This window comes from Oncorhynchus clarkii, chromosome 20, assembly GCF_045791955.1.
Source record: "Oncorhynchus clarkii lewisi isolate Uvic-CL-2024 chromosome 20, UVic_Ocla_1.0, whole genome shotgun sequence".
In the NCBI taxonomy this organism is placed as follows: Eukaryota; Metazoa; Chordata; class Actinopteri; order Salmoniformes; family Salmonidae; genus Oncorhynchus; species Oncorhynchus clarkii.
In genome coordinates, this window is record NC_092166.1 from 63,432,403 (window position 1) to 63,449,915 (window position 17,513).

The 17,513-nt window shown below is 42.8% G+C and overlaps 1 protein-coding gene across 2 annotated transcripts in view; it reads left to right on the forward strand.

Annotated features, from left to right (window-relative positions):
• The first annotated feature begins 14,055 nt into the window (after window positions 1-14,055).
• LOC139375632 (protein shisa-9B-like) overlaps window positions 14,056-17,513 on the forward strand; it is a 44,526-nt gene continuing 41,068 nt past the window's right edge. The window contains exons 1-3 of one of the 2 annotated variants that reach the window (XM_071117429.1): window positions 15,268-15,555; window positions 15,873-16,576; window positions 17,030-17,137. In XM_071117429.1, the coding sequence (XP_070973530.1) occupies window positions 15,948-16,576; window positions 17,030-17,137 (737 nt within the window). In that variant the 5' untranslated portion in view covers window positions 15,268-15,555; window positions 15,873-15,947. Of the gene's footprint in view, window positions 16,577-17,029; window positions 17,138-17,513 lie in introns of both variants that reach the window. The other variant, XM_071117428.1, reaches the window with a different exon arrangement.

Genomic DNA, 17,513 nt, shown 5'->3' on the forward strand with positions numbered 1-17,513 from the left:
ACACATCCTCCGAGAGCAACTTCTTCCAACCATCCAGGAACAGTTTGGTGACGAACAATGCCTTTTCCAGCATGATGGAGCACCTTGCCATAAGGCAAAAGTGAAAACTAAGTGGCTTGGGGAACAAAACATAGATATTTTGGGTCCATGGTCAGGAAACTCCCCAGACCTTAATCCCATTGAGAACTTGTGGTCAATCCTCAAGAGGCGGGTGGACAAACAAAAACCCACAAATTCTGACAAACTCCAAGCATTGACTATGCAAGAATGTGCTGCCATCAGTCAGGATGTGGCCCAGAAGTTAATTGACAGCATGCCAGGACGGATTGCAGAGGTCTTGAAAAAGAAGGGAAATATTGACTCTTTGCATCAACTTCATGTAATTGTCAATAAAAGCCTTTGACACTTGAAATGCTTTTAATTATACTTCAGTATTCCATAGTAACATCTGACAAAAATATCTAAAGACACTGAAGCAGCAAACTTTGTGAAAATTAATATTTGTGTCATTCTCAACACTTTTGGCCATGACTGTACATGAAATTACCATCCCTTCAGGTCTACAGGAAAATAAACACACTCACAGCATTAAGGACATGCCAGCAGCAGTGATGTCTATGGCCATCTAGTCACATACGTCTGAGAATGGCCTATGGCTGCTTGTTGAAATAAGGAACTATGATGCCGCCTCTGAGGAAAGTCTGTGTGGTTATTCTCGAAATTAATCAAGAAATGACTGTAATAAAGTCGATCTATGCTTCTTACAGCCACATACACACAATCCCATGACTGGAAACTACTGAGTTTGCTCTTATCTGTCCTCCACTGTCAATGAACGTCTGGACCAGTTTACTGCCAGCAGTACAAGGGACCAAAAGTAGCACTTGAAAACTGGGCTTTACCTCCATATCAGAGGGGTAATGTATTGTCTCCCAGAACCCCCTGCAGCATCAGTGCAAAGCAGAGCCTGAATCCACGCATTAAGAGTGATCCTATGATCACAGCCCACCACACTGAACCACCCTGCCCCAGCCTGCCCAGAGTATTACTATTCTGTACTAGAGAGGAACGGTTAAGCTCTTTGCAAAAGTTGTAAGTTGCAATGTGATTAGTACAATCTAGTGGTGGAGGTACTGTAATTTAGGAGATCTGAAAAGTACTGTTTGAATATTATGGTGTAATTTATGTTTAATCAAATATTGATTCATAAAGATCCTATTCATAATGATATGACAGTATCACCCCAACTCTCATCAGAATGTCTATTATAATAGAGAGAATTACTGTGTTCTTCTCCACCTCTTCCACCTCATTCCGATAGCCCTGTCTTCTTTCATCAAACGGTGACCTCGCTCCCTTTCTCATATTAAACCTAATCTGGGTTTGTAGAGTATATTATACCTCTCCAACCCTACTGAACACACAATATTTCACACTACGCCAACTTTGTAGGAGACCTAGCAACTGATGACACGTTTTCCTACTATTTGTATCTAGGTTCTCTTTCAAGCATGAATGAGAAGACGGACGAGGGGGTTCTGAAGAAGGATCATGACAGAAAGGAACGAGGGATATAAGGGGAAATAGAACAAATAAAAGGATAGACAGAAGACAGACAGAGGTAGACACAAAGGGAAAAAAATGGATGCAATCTTTGTTTCAAAATGCTTAAGAAGAAAAAAATGAATATTCAAAGATTGACATTAGGCTATGAATAAGAAACAGGATAGAATAATCAGGAGCATCACTTTACAGCCTTGCCATGTATTCTGATGAGAGCGCATTCAGCTTGTGCGTGGAAACCCATTGGCATTTCTGTTACTGAATCTAGTTCAAGCATAACATTAATTCTATGGGACTATTCAGAATTCACAACAACTACAAGAGCCCCCTCCCCTCCTTTCACACACAGACACACACTCATACACACACACATACGTACGCACACACATACAGACGCGCTCATTATCTCTGTCTCTCTCTGACACACACTCACACACCTTGTCTCTCTGCTCTTCTCTAAGTGTTTCACCCTCCAGATGTTTGCTTCTTTCTTGCTTCCTCCTGTCACTTTGATGTTTCTTCAATCCTATTCCTGTCATCCAGTGGTTCCCAAACTGTAGAGGGCGCGAGGGGTCGGAAGTTACTTAGGTTGGTTGTTTTTCAACCACTCCACAAATATCTTGTTAACAATCTATAGTTTTGGCAAGTCAGTGCATGACACAAGTAATTTTTCCAACAATTGTTTACAGACAGAAAATTGTTAACAGACAGACACTTTTTGGAGAAATGTCCTCTCGTCTGACAAAACAAAAATACAACTGTTTGGCCATAATGACCATTGTTATGTTTGGAGGAAAAAGGGGGAGCCCTGCAAGACAAAGAACAACATCCCAACCGTGAAACATGGGGTTGGCAGCATCATGTTGTGGGGGTGCTTTGCTGCAGGAGGGACTGGTGCACTTCACAAAGTAGATGGCATCATGAGGGAAGAAAATTATGTGGATATATTGTAGCAACATCTCAAGACATCAGTCAGGAAGTTAAAGCTTGGTCGCAAATGGGTCTTCCAAATGGACAATGACCACAAGCATACTTCCAAAGTTGTGGAAAAATGGCTTAAGGACAACAAAGTCAAGGTATTGGAGTGGCCATCACAAAGCCCTGGCCTCAATCCTATACAAAATGTGTGTGCAGAACTGAAAAGGCGTGTGCGAGCAAGGAGGCCTACAAACCTGACTATGGATATGGAAGACGTGCTGCACCATAAGCTGGGCCGTCTCCTTGGCTGAAAGTAACTTAGGAAGAGGGATGAAATGGGCGGCCTTGGAGATGGTGGTGTTGCCATCTGACGAAGCCCAGTGACAAAATCCAGAGAAATATGGGACAGGAAGTGGTTGTAAGAGGCCAGAAGGAGCTTTCCATGCAAAATACATGTCTTTTTTCAGGGGACATTATGGCCAGACAAAGGGGATGCAGCTGGGAAATTTGAGGCATTATGAAATGCTAGTCAAATTGTGAATGAGAGACTGATGAAGTGAGAACAGCCTGCGCAAAAAAACAAAGCAGAGCTAATTTCTATCGTGCAACTTAGAAAAAATCATTAGAGTCGCATCATGCAGCCTTAGAATGTATTAAAAATCACAACATATAGCCTAAAATGTGTACTACAACTAAAGTTACATAAATAACTCTAAATTAAGAAAATAGGAGTACCTGTTTCATTGTTAACCGCATAACACAGAAAATATCCTTTCTATTTTATTCAGCTATGTTCAATTGTATTCTTCATACTATAAAATAATGCCAAGGAATTCTAAGCAAATCTTGTCTGCTAAATGAACTAGTGTATCCCACAGCCATATGGCATAGCCAGATCAGGGTCTAACATAAGGACAATTCAGAGTATCTGTTCTTCTGAAATACACTACATTTTCTTCATATCATGTTTCTTTAGACCGGTCTAAAATAAATCATGGACTTATTGTGATGGTGTAGACTATATTACATTGATTTATTATCCTTTTTCAAATGTAGATGTTCCAAAGGTCTGCATCAGTGAGGCATTAGGCTATGCGTAGAAGCCAGAAGATGCTAAATGTGTTTATGTTAATTAACGGTCAATTACCATGAGACCGGCCGTTATTTGCTTGACAATCACGGGCTGACAAAAAATATCATGATCACCACAGTCCTACGTGCGACATATGCATAGTTTTTTTAAATGGGTCACAAATGAGTAGAATTGCAGGAAATAAGATTTAAACCTGCAAAATTCTCTCCACCAACAAGAGGGGTGTGAACAGTTTGTCATGAACAGTGCTTGTGCCCATATAAATAGACGTGGTGCGGGGAGGGTCGTTCTCCAATGCTGGAAATGGGGCCCCGAGTGAAAAAGTTTGGGAACCCCTGCTGTAATCTATCTGTCTATCCGTCCATCCTTACCCTGCCGTCTACCTCTCTCTCTCTCTCTCTCTCTCTCCCTCCAAACCTGTCTGTGACTCCATCCCCCTTGTCACCTATCTGTCTTCCCCACAACTTCATTCCTCTGTTCTCCTTTGCTCATAATCCCTTGCTTCCATAACCCTGTCATTCCGCTGCCTCTCTCTCTTGCTTTCCCCCTTGGCCCAGTATCTCTCTCTTTTTCACTTTCAAGTCTCCAGTCCTATTTTCTCCTGCTTTTCCTCCCCCACTCTCATGTTGTACTTACTATACAACCCCTGTTGTCCGCTATTCCCTCCCCTCTCTCTCTCTCTCTCTCTCTCTTTATCTCTCTCTCTGACCAAGAAAGACCATACAAAGGAAGAGGTAAACATACACACACAGTCACTGAACTGCTTTGGTGGAAGTGAAAGTGTTGAGAAAGGAGAGGAAAGGGAGGATGGTGAAAGGGAAAGTAAAGGAGAGTAAAGAAGAGTAGAGCAACGGTTGAGGGTGAGCAAAAGCCCTTGTTTTTGTACCTGTTTATAATTTCAAACCATTTAGGTTTTCTATAATCCACACTGGGAGAAATTGTTCTAATCTGAGCTGGCGTCAGTGTGTGTGCAGATATGCGGAGAGGAACACCAGTGCATCAGCTGCCGTCCAGGCTCTTGTCGTTGCTGTGGTTTTGACTGACAGGCGGAGGGTATCGCTGTGGTCTCAGCACAGATTAGAATTGGAAACAAACCAAACACAAGGAGGATTTCAGACAGGTTTGCCAGGTCTAGCTAAAATGTTTAGCTCAATGACCTCTGAAAACCCGCCCACAAGGGCTGAAAACTATCCCAAAAAATGTTTTACAGCAAGAGAAGAGTTGCCACATTTATCCAAAAACCCTTTTTCCATAACTTTATTGAGAAAATAAAAAACGAATATCGACGTCATTCTTAACAAGGTAGGCTAAGAAGCAAAATTCTGTTTTCCATCAAAATAATAATTATTGCGAGTTTAAGATTGTCGCAAGAGAAAAGATAAATCACTCCTATTAAACTCTCCAGACCATTTCTTGGACCCCACTGTGACTATTAAAACCTATTAAAACCTACCCAGAAACTGTGGATAAATGGCAGTATTCGCGCAAAACTGAAAAGCGTGAAACACCGCATTTAACCATGGCAAGGTGACTGGGAATATGGCAGAATACAAACAGTGTAGTTATTCCCTCCGTAAGGCAATCAAACAGGCAAAACGTCAGTACAGAGACAAAGTGGAGTCGAAATTCAACGGCTCAGACACGAGACGTATGTGGCAGTGTCTACAGACAATCACGGACTACCAAAGGAAAACCAGTCACGTCACGGACACCAATGTCTTGCTTCTGGACAAGCTAAACACCTTCTTTGCCCGCTTTGAGGATAACACAGTGCCACCAACACGGCCCACTACCAAGGACTGTGGGCTCTCCTTCTCCGTGGCCGACGTGAGTAAGACATTTAAGTGTGTTAACCCTCACAAGGCTGCCAGCCCAAACAGCATCCCTAGCCGCATCCTCCGAGCATCCACATACCAGCTGGCTAGTGTGTTTACAGACATATTCAATATCTCCCTATTCTAGTCTGCTGTCTCCACATGCTTCAAGTTGGCCACCATTGTTCCTGTACCCAAGAAAGCAAAGGTAACTGAACTAAATGACTCTCGCCCCATAGCACTCACTTCTGTCATCATGAAGTACTTTGAGAGACTAGTCAAGGATCGTATCACCTCTACCTTACCTGTCACCCTAGACCCACTTCAATTTGCTTACCGCCCCAATCGATCCACAGACAATGCAATTGCCATCGCACTGCACACTGCCCTATCCCATCTGGACAAGAGGAATCCCTATGTAAGAATGCTGTTCATTGATTATAGCTCAGCATTCAACACCATAGTACCTTCAAAGCCCTGGGTCTGAACCCTACCTTGTGCAACTGAGGCCTGGACTTCCTGACGGGCCGCCCCCAGGTAGTGAAGATAGAAAACAACACCTCCACCTCGATGATTCTCAACACTGGGGATCCACAAGGGTGCGTGCTCAGCCCCTCCTGTACTCCCTGTTCATCCATGACTGCGTGGCCACGCACACCTTCAACTCAATCATCAAGTTTGCAGACGACCCAACAGTAGTAGGCTTGATTACCAACAATGACGAGACAGCCTACAGGGAGGAGGTGAGGGCTCTGGGAATATAACCTCTCACTCAATGTCAACAAAACCAAGGAGATGATCGTGGACTTCAGGAAACAGCAGAGGGAGCACCTCCCTATCCAAAATCGACGGGACCACTGTGGAGAAGGTGGGAAGCTGTAAGGTCCTTGGCGTTCACATCACTGACAAACTGAAATGGTCCACCCATACAGACAGTGTAGTGACGAAGGCGCAACAGTGCCTCTTCACGCTCAGGAGGCGGAAGAAATTTGGCTTGGCACCGAAAACCCGCACAAACTTTTACAGATGCACAATTGAGTGCATCCTATCAGGCTGTATCACCGCCTGGTACGGCAACTGCACCGCCCACAACCGCAGGGCTCTCCAGAGGGTGGTGCGGTCTGCCCAACACATCACCGGGGGCAAACTACCTGCCCTCCAGGACATCTACACCACCCGATGTCAGAGGCCAAAAAGATAATCAAGGACAACCACCACCCGAGCCACTGCCTGTTCACCACATTATCATCAAGAAGGCGAGGTCAGTACAGGTGCATCAAAGCATGGAACAAGAGACTAAAAAACAGCTTCTATCTCAAGGCCATCAGACTGTTAAACAGACATCACTAGCACATTAGAGGCTGCTTCCATATATTGAAATCACTGGCCACTTTAATAATGTTTACATATTTTGCATTACTCTTCTCATATGTACAGTTGAAGTCACAAGTTCACATACACTCCATAAATTTCTTGTTAACAAACTATAGTTTTGGCAAGACGGTTAGGACCTCTACTTTGTGTATGACACAAGTCATTTTTTCAAACAATTGTTTACAGACAGATGATTTCACTTATAATTCACTGTATCACAATTCCAGTGGGTCAGAAGTGTCCATACACTAAGATGACTGTGCCTTTAAACAGCTTGGAAAATTCCAGAAAGGATGTCATGGCTTTAGAAGCTTCTGATAGGTAATTGACATAATTTTGAGTCAATTGGAGGTGTTCCTGAATCAAGGCCTACCTTCAAACTCAGTGCCTCTTTGCTTGACATCGTGTGAAAATCTAAAGAAATCAAGATCTCATAAATAGCCAAGATCTCATAAACATTTGTTAACCTCCACAAGTCTGGTTCATCCCTGGGAGCAATTTCCAAATGCCTAAAAGTATCATGTTCATCTGTACAAACAATAGTACGTAAGTATAAACACCATGGGACCACGCAGCCCTCATACTGCTCAGGAAGGAGACGCATTCTGTCTCCTAGAGACGAACGTACTTTGGTGCAAAAAGTGCGAATCAATCCCAGAACAACAGCAAAGGACCTTGTGAAGATGCTGGAGGAAACAGGTACAAAAGTATCTATAGCCACAGTAGAATGAGTCCTATATCAACATAACCTGAAAGGCCGCTCAGCAAGGAAGAAGCCACTGCTCCAAAACCACCATAAAAAAGCCAGACTATGGTTTGCAACTGCACATGGGGACAAAGATTGTACTTTTTGGAGAAATGTCCTCTCGTCTGACAAAACAAAAATACAACTGTTTGGCCATAATGACCATCGTTATGTTTGGAGGAAAAAGGGGGATGCTTGCAAGCCTAAGAACACCCTCCCAAACGTGAAGCATGGGGGTGGCAGCATCATATTGTGGGGGTGCTTTGCTGCAGGAGGGACTGGTGCACTTCACAAAATAGATAACATCATGAGGTAGGAAAATTATGTGGATATATTGAGGCAACATCTCAAGACATCAGTCAGGAAGTTAAAGCTTGGTCGCAGATGGGTCTTCCAAATGGACAATGACCCCAAGCATACTTCCAAAGTTGTGGCAAAATGGCTTAAGGACAACAAAGTGAAGGTATTGGAGTGGCCATCACAAAGCCCTGACCTCAATCCTATAGAACATTTGTGGGCAGAACTGAAAAAGTGTGTGCGAGCAAGGAGGCCTTCAAACCTGACTCAGTTACACCAGCTCCGTCAGGAGGAATGGGCCAAAATTAATCTAACTTATTGTGGGAAGCTTGTGGAAGGCTACCCGAAACATTTGACCCACGTTAAACAATTTAAAGGTAATGCTACCAAATTCTAATTGAGTGTATGTAAACTTCTGACCCACTGGGGATGTGATGAAAGAAATAAAATGTTAAATAAATAATTATCTCTACGATTATTCTGACATTTCACATTCTTAAAATAAAGTGGTGATCCTAACTGACCTAAGACAGGGAATTTTTACTAGGATTAAATGTCAGGAATTGTGAAAAACTGAGTTGAAATGTATTTGGCTAAGGTGTATGTAAACTTCCAACTTCAACTGTACATACTGTATTCTATTCTACTGTATATCAGTCTATGTTGCTCGGACATTGCTCGTCCATATATTTATATATTCTTAATTCCATTCCTTTACTTAGATTTGTGTGTATTGGGTATATGTTGTGAAATTGTTAAATATTACTTGTTAGATCAGGTCTGGGCAACTCCAGTCCTTGGGAGCCTGATTGGTGTCACCCTTTTCCCCATCCCCAGCAAACACACCTGATTTAAACTAATTGCATTTTTGACTGAAGATCATGATTAGTTGATTATTGGAGCCAGGTGTGTTAGCTGGGTCTGGGACAAAAGTCTGACACCAATCAGGCCCCTGAGGACTGGAGTTGCCCAGGCCTGTGTTAGATATTACTGCACTGTCAGAGCTAGAAACACAAGCATTTCAATACACCCGCAATAACATCTGCTAAACAAGTATATGTGACCAATAAAATTTGATTTGATTTGATATACCACAAATAACAGCCCTTAGCCGTGGGGAATTGTCCATATACCACACACCCCTGAGGTGCCTTATTGCTATTATAAACTGGTTACCAACATAATTAGAACAGTAAAAACTATTTGTCATTCCTGTGGTACATGTCTGATATACCATGACTTTCAACAAATCAGCATTCAGGGTTCAAACCACCCCGTTTGTATTTAAGAATTAAGGCCCAAAGGATGGGGTATATGGCCAATATACCACGGCGAAGGGCTGTTCTTAGGCACAACAATGCGGAGTGTATTCCCGTGCTACAGTATATGGTCTCATAATCAGCATTATGGGCTTGAACCACCCAGTTTATCATTTTAAATAAGTTGTGTTTGCGCAAGTGCATAACTATAGATAAATCCGACAGGAGAGTTTGAGTGATGAAAGTTGGACAGAGGATCTCGAAATCTCTGTGCAAGAACTTCCAAAAACGAATGTGCTGTTATTATGTGCCAGATGTTGAGGCTACAAACCGTTATAAATGGCCTATTTGCGAGATGTACTTGTTATTTCAATAGGCATAGGATACTGACTAAAATCTGGGTTTATAATTGCAATTCAACTTTGTCATGGTTTGCCGAGCTAGATGCAGGTATCCTATAGGCCCTGATATGCCAACATGTCAACATCTAATTTCAAGGAAAGGTTCACAAGGAAACGGACATTAAATGTGGAGAATGATTAATTTGCGATAGAGAGATGACCATGTTCACAATTGATAACTTCCAATTTAATGAACTAAACATGGCCTTTAATACTTTAATAATAACACAAGTCTACAACAACAGTTACAGGCTTTTTGTTAAATCCGTTTGCCAGCTCCAGCAGCACAAATTGATTTGCAATGTCTCTAGTGGTATTATAATTTCAATATATGTATTGTATCAAATGGTTCACTACACTTGATGGCCTACTTGATGGCCAACAGATGCCAATGTAGCCTATTATTCTCCACATTTAATGTCATTTTCATTGTGGACTTTTCCCCATGACACAAGCGCTTAATAAAGGAGTTCCATAACTTAAATTTCAAATGTCCACTCGCGCAGTGCTCCAGACCCTAGAACTGAGCACGAGTCAAACCCCTTAGCGCGATGCTGTTATCCATAAGAAAAGTTGACATTAGAATGAAGTTTACTTTAAATCACCTCTGCGCGAATTTTACTAAAGAGCTCTAATGCGCCTAAATTCGTTTTCCAATGCTTTGTTGACGTTATTCCAGTTTAAGCGCGTTAATATGTTTTATGGGAAAGATTGTCTCCATAATGAACAATCTAAACAGCCTACCAACAACTGGTAAAAAGTTGTCACGATGTGCGTATGTGCTGCTCTGTCACCGTGACTCAACTGCCCTTGGTGCAGCACTCTATCAACCAGTGCTCTCAACGCGCACACACCCCTCCGGCCCTCCCCCCTCTCTCATTCAATCCCAACAACAGCCTGCTCACTGCCTGATAGTCAGCAGCACCAGGTCACAGTGAAATATATATATTTAAGATAAATGCCATTGAGGCCGCGGTGCAATTTGGAAGTAGCTCAAAAAACCCGACACCCCCGATCAATGCATTTTCACCCGTTACATCGTTTGCGAAGTAGCCCAATTAGTAGAATAAACACGAACATGGCAACACTGATTTCAGAGTTCGACCTCTGGATTTAATCACACACACACACACGCAAGCGCACACAATCATGCACTCACTCATACACACACACACTTTGTCTCTCTGCTCTTTTCTAAGGATTTCACCCTCCAGATGTTTGCTTTATCCTTTCTTCCCAAGATCACTACTTTGTTGTTTCTGTCTATCCCTCCATCCTTGCTCTCTCTCACTCTCCAAACCTGTCTGTCAGCCATCCTCTGCTTGCATGGCTGCTGGAAGATGGTGGACATGCTGAGGAAATTGTTCAGTGGACAGGTGGGTGGTCTTTTTATCCAGTCATACTTTATCCAGTCGTAACAATGGCCTAGGGCACTGATTTGGTAAATATAGAATTGATATACATATATATATATATCCCCGTGCTTCATGGTTGGGATGGTATTCATCTGCTTTTTCGTCCAAACATAACGATGGTCATTATGGTCAAACAGTTCTATTTTTGTTTCATCAGGCCAGAGGACATTTCTCCAAAAAGTACGATATTTGTCCCCATGTGCAGTTGCAAACCGTAGTCTGGCTATTTATGGCGGTTTTGGAGCAGTGGCTTCTTCCATGCTGAGCGGCCTTTCAGGTTATTTCGATATAGAACTCGTTTTACTGTGGCTATAGATACTTTTGTACCTGTTTCCTCCAGCATCTTCACAAGGTCCTTTGCTGTTGTTCTGGGATCGTTTCGCACTTTTCGCACCAAAGTATGGAGACAGAACGTGTCTCCTTCCTGACCAGTATGACGGCTGCGTGGTCCCATGGTGTTTATACTTGCATACTATTGTTTGTACAGATGAACATGGTACCTTCAGGCGTTTGGAAATTGCTCCCAAGGATGAACCAGACTTGTAGAGGTCTACAATGTCAATCAAAGAGGCACTAGGTTTGCAAATGAATTACTTAAAAATCATACAATGTGATTTTCTGGATTTTTGTTTTAGATTCCGTCTCTCACAGTTGAAGTGTACCTATGATAAAAATTACAGATCGCTACATGCTTTGTAAGTATGAAAACCTGCAAAATCGGCAGTGCATCAAATACTTGTTCTCCACTGTGTGTGTATATATATATATATATATATATATATATATATATATATATATATATATATATAATACTTTTTAACTTTTTTACTTGTTTTGTGTGTGATTTATCAGGGGGTTCTGCAGCACCCTCAGGATCTCTACTTCACGCGGCTTTGCATATTTGTCGCCTACAATGCCTTCAGAAAGTATTCCCACTCCTTGACTTTTTACACATTTTGTTGTGTTGCAGCCTTAATTTAAAACGGATTAAATTGAGATTTTGTTTCACTGGCCTACACACAATACCCCACATAATGTCAAAGTGGAATTATGTTTTCTAAATTTTTTGGGGTCAATAAGTATTCCACCCCTTTGTATTGGCAAGCCGAAATAAGTTCAGGAGAAAAAATGTGCTTAACAAGTCACATAATGCATGGCATGGACTCACTCTGTGCTATAATAGTGTTTAACATTATTTTATCTCATCTCTGTACCCCACATAAAATGATCTGTAACGTCCCTCAGTCGAGCAGTGCATCTCCAACCCAGATTCAACCACAAAGACCAGGGAGGTTTACCAATGCCTAGCAAAGAATGGCACCTATTAGTAGATGGGTAAAACAAATAAAAAGCAGGCAGTTATTAATATCCCTTTGAGCATGATGAAGTTATCAATTACACTTTGGACAGTGTATCAAGACACCCAGTCACTACAAAGATACAGGCATCCTTCCTAACTCAGTTTCCGAAGAGGAAAGTAAACGCCAAGGGATTTAGTTACAGAGTTGAATGGCTTTGATAGGTGAAGGCTGGGGATAGATCAACAACATTGTAGTTACTCCACAATAATAACCTAATTGACAGAGTGAAAAAAAGGAAGCCTGTACAAAATAAAAATATTCCAAAACATGCATCCTGTTTGCAAAAAGGCATTAAAGTAAAACACCAAAAAAATGTGGCGAAGAAATGTACTTTATGTCCTGAATACAAAATATTATATTTGGGGCAAATCCAACACAAAATATATATGAGTACCACTCTTTATATTTGTCACGCCTTGACCGTAGAGAGCTTTTTATGTCTCTAATTTTGGGTTGGTCAGGGTGTGATTTGGGGGGGCATTCATGTTCTTTTTCTATGTGTTTGTATTTCTTTGTTTTGGCCCGGATATGGTTCTCAATCAGGGACAGCTGTCGATCATTGTCTCTGATTGAGAACCATACTTAGGTAGCTTTTCCCCACAGGGTTTTTGTGGTTAGTTGTTTTCTGTTTTGTGTGTTTCTGCACCTGACAGGACTGTTTCGGTTTTCGTTCATTCTCTTTGTTATTTTTGTTATTTCAGTGTTCAGTTAATAAAGATCATGAACACGTACCACGCTGCACCTTGGTCCTCTCCTTCCAACAGCCATTACAATATTTTCAAGCATGGTGGTGGCTGCATCATGTTATGGGTATTTTTGCCATCGGCAAGGACTAGGGAGTTTTTTTGATAAAAATAAATTAAATACAGCTAACCACAGTCAAAATCCTAGAGGAAAACCTGGTTCAGTCTGCTTTCCAACAGACACTGGGAGGCAAATTCACCTTTCAGCAGGACAAAAACCTGAAACACAAGGTCAAATATACACTGGAGTTGCTTACCAAGATGACGTTGAATACTCCTTGGTGGCCTAGTTACAGACTTAAATCATCTTGAAAATCTATGGCAGGACATGAAAATGCCTGCCAAGCTTGACAAAGCTTGAAGAATTTTAAAAAGAACAACGTGCAAAGAAAGCTCTTAGAGACTTACCCAGAAAGACTCACAGATGTAATCACTGTCAGAGGGGATTCTAACATGTATTGACTTAAGGGTGTGAGTACTTATGCAAATTAGATGTTTCTGTATTTAATTTTCAATAAATTTGCCACAATTTAAAAAAAATATGTTTTCACTTTATTATGGGGTATTGTGTGTAGATGGGTGAGAGAGAAAAATATATTTAATCAGTTTAGTATTCAGGCTGTAACACAACAAAATGTGGAGTTAGTCAAGGGGAATGAATACTTTCTGAAGGCCCTATATCTGTCTTTCGTACAACTTCATTCCTCTGTTCTCCTTTGCTCATAATCCCTTGCTTCCATAACCCTGTCATTCCGCTGCCTCTCTCTCTCGCTTTCCCCATTGGCCCAGTATCTCTCTCTCTTTCACTTTCAAGTCTCCAGTCCTATTTTCTCCTGCTTTTCCTCCCCCACTCTCATGTTGTACTTACTATACAACCCCTGTTGTCCGCTATTCCCTCCCCTCTCTCTCTCTCTCTCTCTCTCTCTCTCTTTATCTCTCTCTCTGACCAAGAAAGACCATACAAAGGAAGAGGTAAACATACACACACAGTCACTGAACTGCTTTGGTGGAAGTGAAAGTGTTGAGAAAGGAGAGGAAAGGGAGGATGGTGAAAGGGAAAGTAAAGGAGAGTAAAGAAGAGTAGAGCAACGGTTGAGGGAGAGCAAAAACCCTTGTCAATCTGTACCTGTTTATAATTTCAAACCATTTAGGTTTTCTATAATCCACACGGGGAGAAATTGTTCTAATCTGAGCTGGCGTCAGTGTGTGTGCAGATATGCGGAGAGGAACACCAGTGCATCAGCTGCCGTCCAGGCTCTTGTCGTTGGATTCCAGCTGCTGTGGTTTTGGCTGACAGGCAGAGGGTATCGTTGTGGTCTCGCTCCAGGATGGAATTGGAAACAAACCAAACACATGGAGGATTCCATAGTTGGAACTCTGGACTTAATCTGGCAGACTCTCTCTCTTTTACACACACACACACACACACACACACACACACACACACACACACACACACACACACACACACACACACACACACACACACACACACACACACACACACACACACACACACACACACACACACACACACACACACACACAGAGAGACACACGTACGAACACACTCACCCTCACATGCACACACTCATTCATGTGAGAGGGTGGAAAGAGAGGGGCTGTGTGAGAGGGTGGAAAGAAATCAAATGAGTGTAGGACAAATGAGAAGCAGACTGAGAGATAACAAAAGCTCCCGCAACTAAACAACAGGATGGATGAAAACAGGTGTTTGCTGTCCACTGTCTGACTTATAGCTACATACCTTTAGACAGAGCAGAACAAACACACACACACTTACATGCAGTACTTACTTAAAAACAGGGTAATTTGTGACAGAAAGTATAGAACATCTCAGTTGTGCTCTCTTTTTATGTCTTCTACTACCCTCCTTCCTTCTCAGGGGATGATGTGAGCAGCAGAGGTATAGGATTGCCTACCCTCCCTCACTCTCCCTCCCTTTCTCCTTTTCTCTCTCTCTCTCTCTCTCTCTCTCTCTCTCTCTCTCTCTCTCTCTCTCTCTCTCTTACTCTCTACTCTCACAATGTCTTGCTCTTCCTCTATCTCTCTCTCTCTCTCTCTTCCTCTCTCTCGTTCATTGTGTTGAGCAGAGGGGATTGAATTTGGCTCCTGAACTGTTACGTTTTCACGGAGCTCAGAGCGAGTCACATTCAACAGCACACACACACTCTCACACACACACTCTCACACACACCCACCCACTTGCACACACACACGCGCACAGAGGCAGGATTGTCAGCAAGCGCAGCGCGGTGCTCTTTGGGATTGCAACCACAAGTGGACTGGTCTGGTCTGGACCTCCAAGCCACCCTCAAACACTGAGCTAGGAGGAGGAACAGGGAAGCACTGCTTTAACGAGAGGAGAGGTCGCCTGTGGTGGACAAAGCTGCTACAAAACTACTTGGAGAATGGAAAAAACATAAGGAAAAATACAAACTCCTTTACCCTATAGAGAAAAATGCCGAGTAAAGTTTGTGGTTAATTGTTAATGGAATATACCCTGGTATATTGAAACTGCTGCTTTCTCTAAAGGCAATTTCAAAAGACAAAGGTAAGACAAACCTACTACGATGGTTCAGAGGATTTTAGTCCAGAGCATCAGATATTTGAGCTATTTTGCACTGTTCTGAGTAACCGGCATGCTTGTACCAAAACAAAAATGTAAAATCTACAAACACTTTCTGTCTGTTCCCATTATTCATACATCGCATATGTGAGTGATTGAACTGTGGGTGAACCTTTCAATTATGGAACGTCAGTTAGTATTCGTCTGTTTGGGAGACAGGAACCACATACTTTAGATTTTTGGACTTTAGATTTTTCTTTGTTGTTTCTCCCCAAACGTGTCGGTCTGTCTCTGACTACAAGCCCTGCTCTGAGACTCTGATCTCTGGTCTGACCCACCATAGTGAACTGTTCTAAAGCCTCAGCTTGGCACTGAGGATGGGGTGTACCATGGCAGCGTGCCCCCTGTCCTGCCTCCTCCTCATCCTATCCTTCATCCTGACGGGGCCCAGCCTGGCCCAGGACCTCACCAGCTCCACCACCGCTGGCCCGGACACTGTCCAAACCCAGACAGAGAATCAGACAGCTCCGATGACCCCCACCACGACGGAGCCCATCACCACGCTAGTAACCACAGAGTTCAGCGGCATGTCGACACCCAGCGGCGACATCACGGATGATGAGGATGCCATCCCTACCAAAGGCACCCGTTGCCAAGGTTACTACGATGTGATGGGCCAGTGGGACCCACCTTTCAACTGCAATATGGGTGTTTTCCTGTACTGCTGTGGTACCTGCTTCTACCGCTTCTGCTGCCAGTTCAGAGGACAGCGGCTCGACCAGAGCATCTGCTCAAACTATGACACACCCATCTGGGCCAACACGGGCAAGCCCATCACCACGGTGACCGAGGGCCATGGGAACCAGGAGAGAGACCGCACCCATATGATTGTCTACATCATCTGTGGAGTGGTGGCCATCATGGTGCTGGTGGGCATCTTCACCAAGCTGGGCCTGGAGAAGAGCAGGGGATCGGCAGGGGCGCAGAACGACCTCAGCAACTCCAGGTGAGGGAGAGAGTGTGTGTGTGTGTGTGTGTGTGTGTGTGTGTGTGTGTGTGTGTGTGTGTGTGTGTGTGTGTGTGTGTGTGTGTGTGTGTGTGTGTGTGTGTGTGTGTGTGTGTGTGTGTGTGTGTGTGTGTGTGTGTGTGTGTGTGCGTGTGTGTGTGTGCGTGTGTGTGTGTATACATGTGGCTGCAACCATCAACTGAACCAGGAAAATTCCACTACATCATTCTCTTTTGGCTAATTTTAAAGAAATGTGTGTGTTGTGTTGTCAGGAGAAACAAATACATGTTTTCATACCCACTGATAAGACATGATATGATTTGTGTATTTCAACAGAATTTCACAAACTTGTTCAGGAAGCTACCTGATCACTTTAGCCAGTATTGTAATTACATTCATGTTGAATATTGAAGGTAACTGCAGGGTGATGTTGTGTTTACCAACAATCTTTAGGGAATATGACCTGCTCCAGAAAGTGAGAGGGAGAGAGAGAGAGCGAGGAGAAGAAAGGCACAAAGGAAAAGAGACAAAGAGAGGAAGGAGATCACAATATGGCCAGAGGTACAGTATAGTAATCTATAGATATCAAGCTAAATCTGTTTACAGTACAAGCCAAAGATTCTGCATATACTTAGCAAAACAAAACATTGAGGGGAAGTTTCAAGTATTCTCAACCATGTATCATATTCCCCAATAGCTACAGTATGTACATCACATGACTTCTCATTCAGGCTTCATCTCACTGTACAGCGTTTTAGCCAGCGTCAGTCAGGTTCAATATCTGGTTCAGTGTTGGAGCAGAACCCCTAGGACATCATTACTGAAACACTGCTATGCTACATGGTGTCAACTCTCCCTCCTTTAATCAGTTTTCCTGTTGTCTTTCCTCCTCTTCATCTCTCTTTCTTTTGTATTACACCTTTCTCTCCTCCTCTCT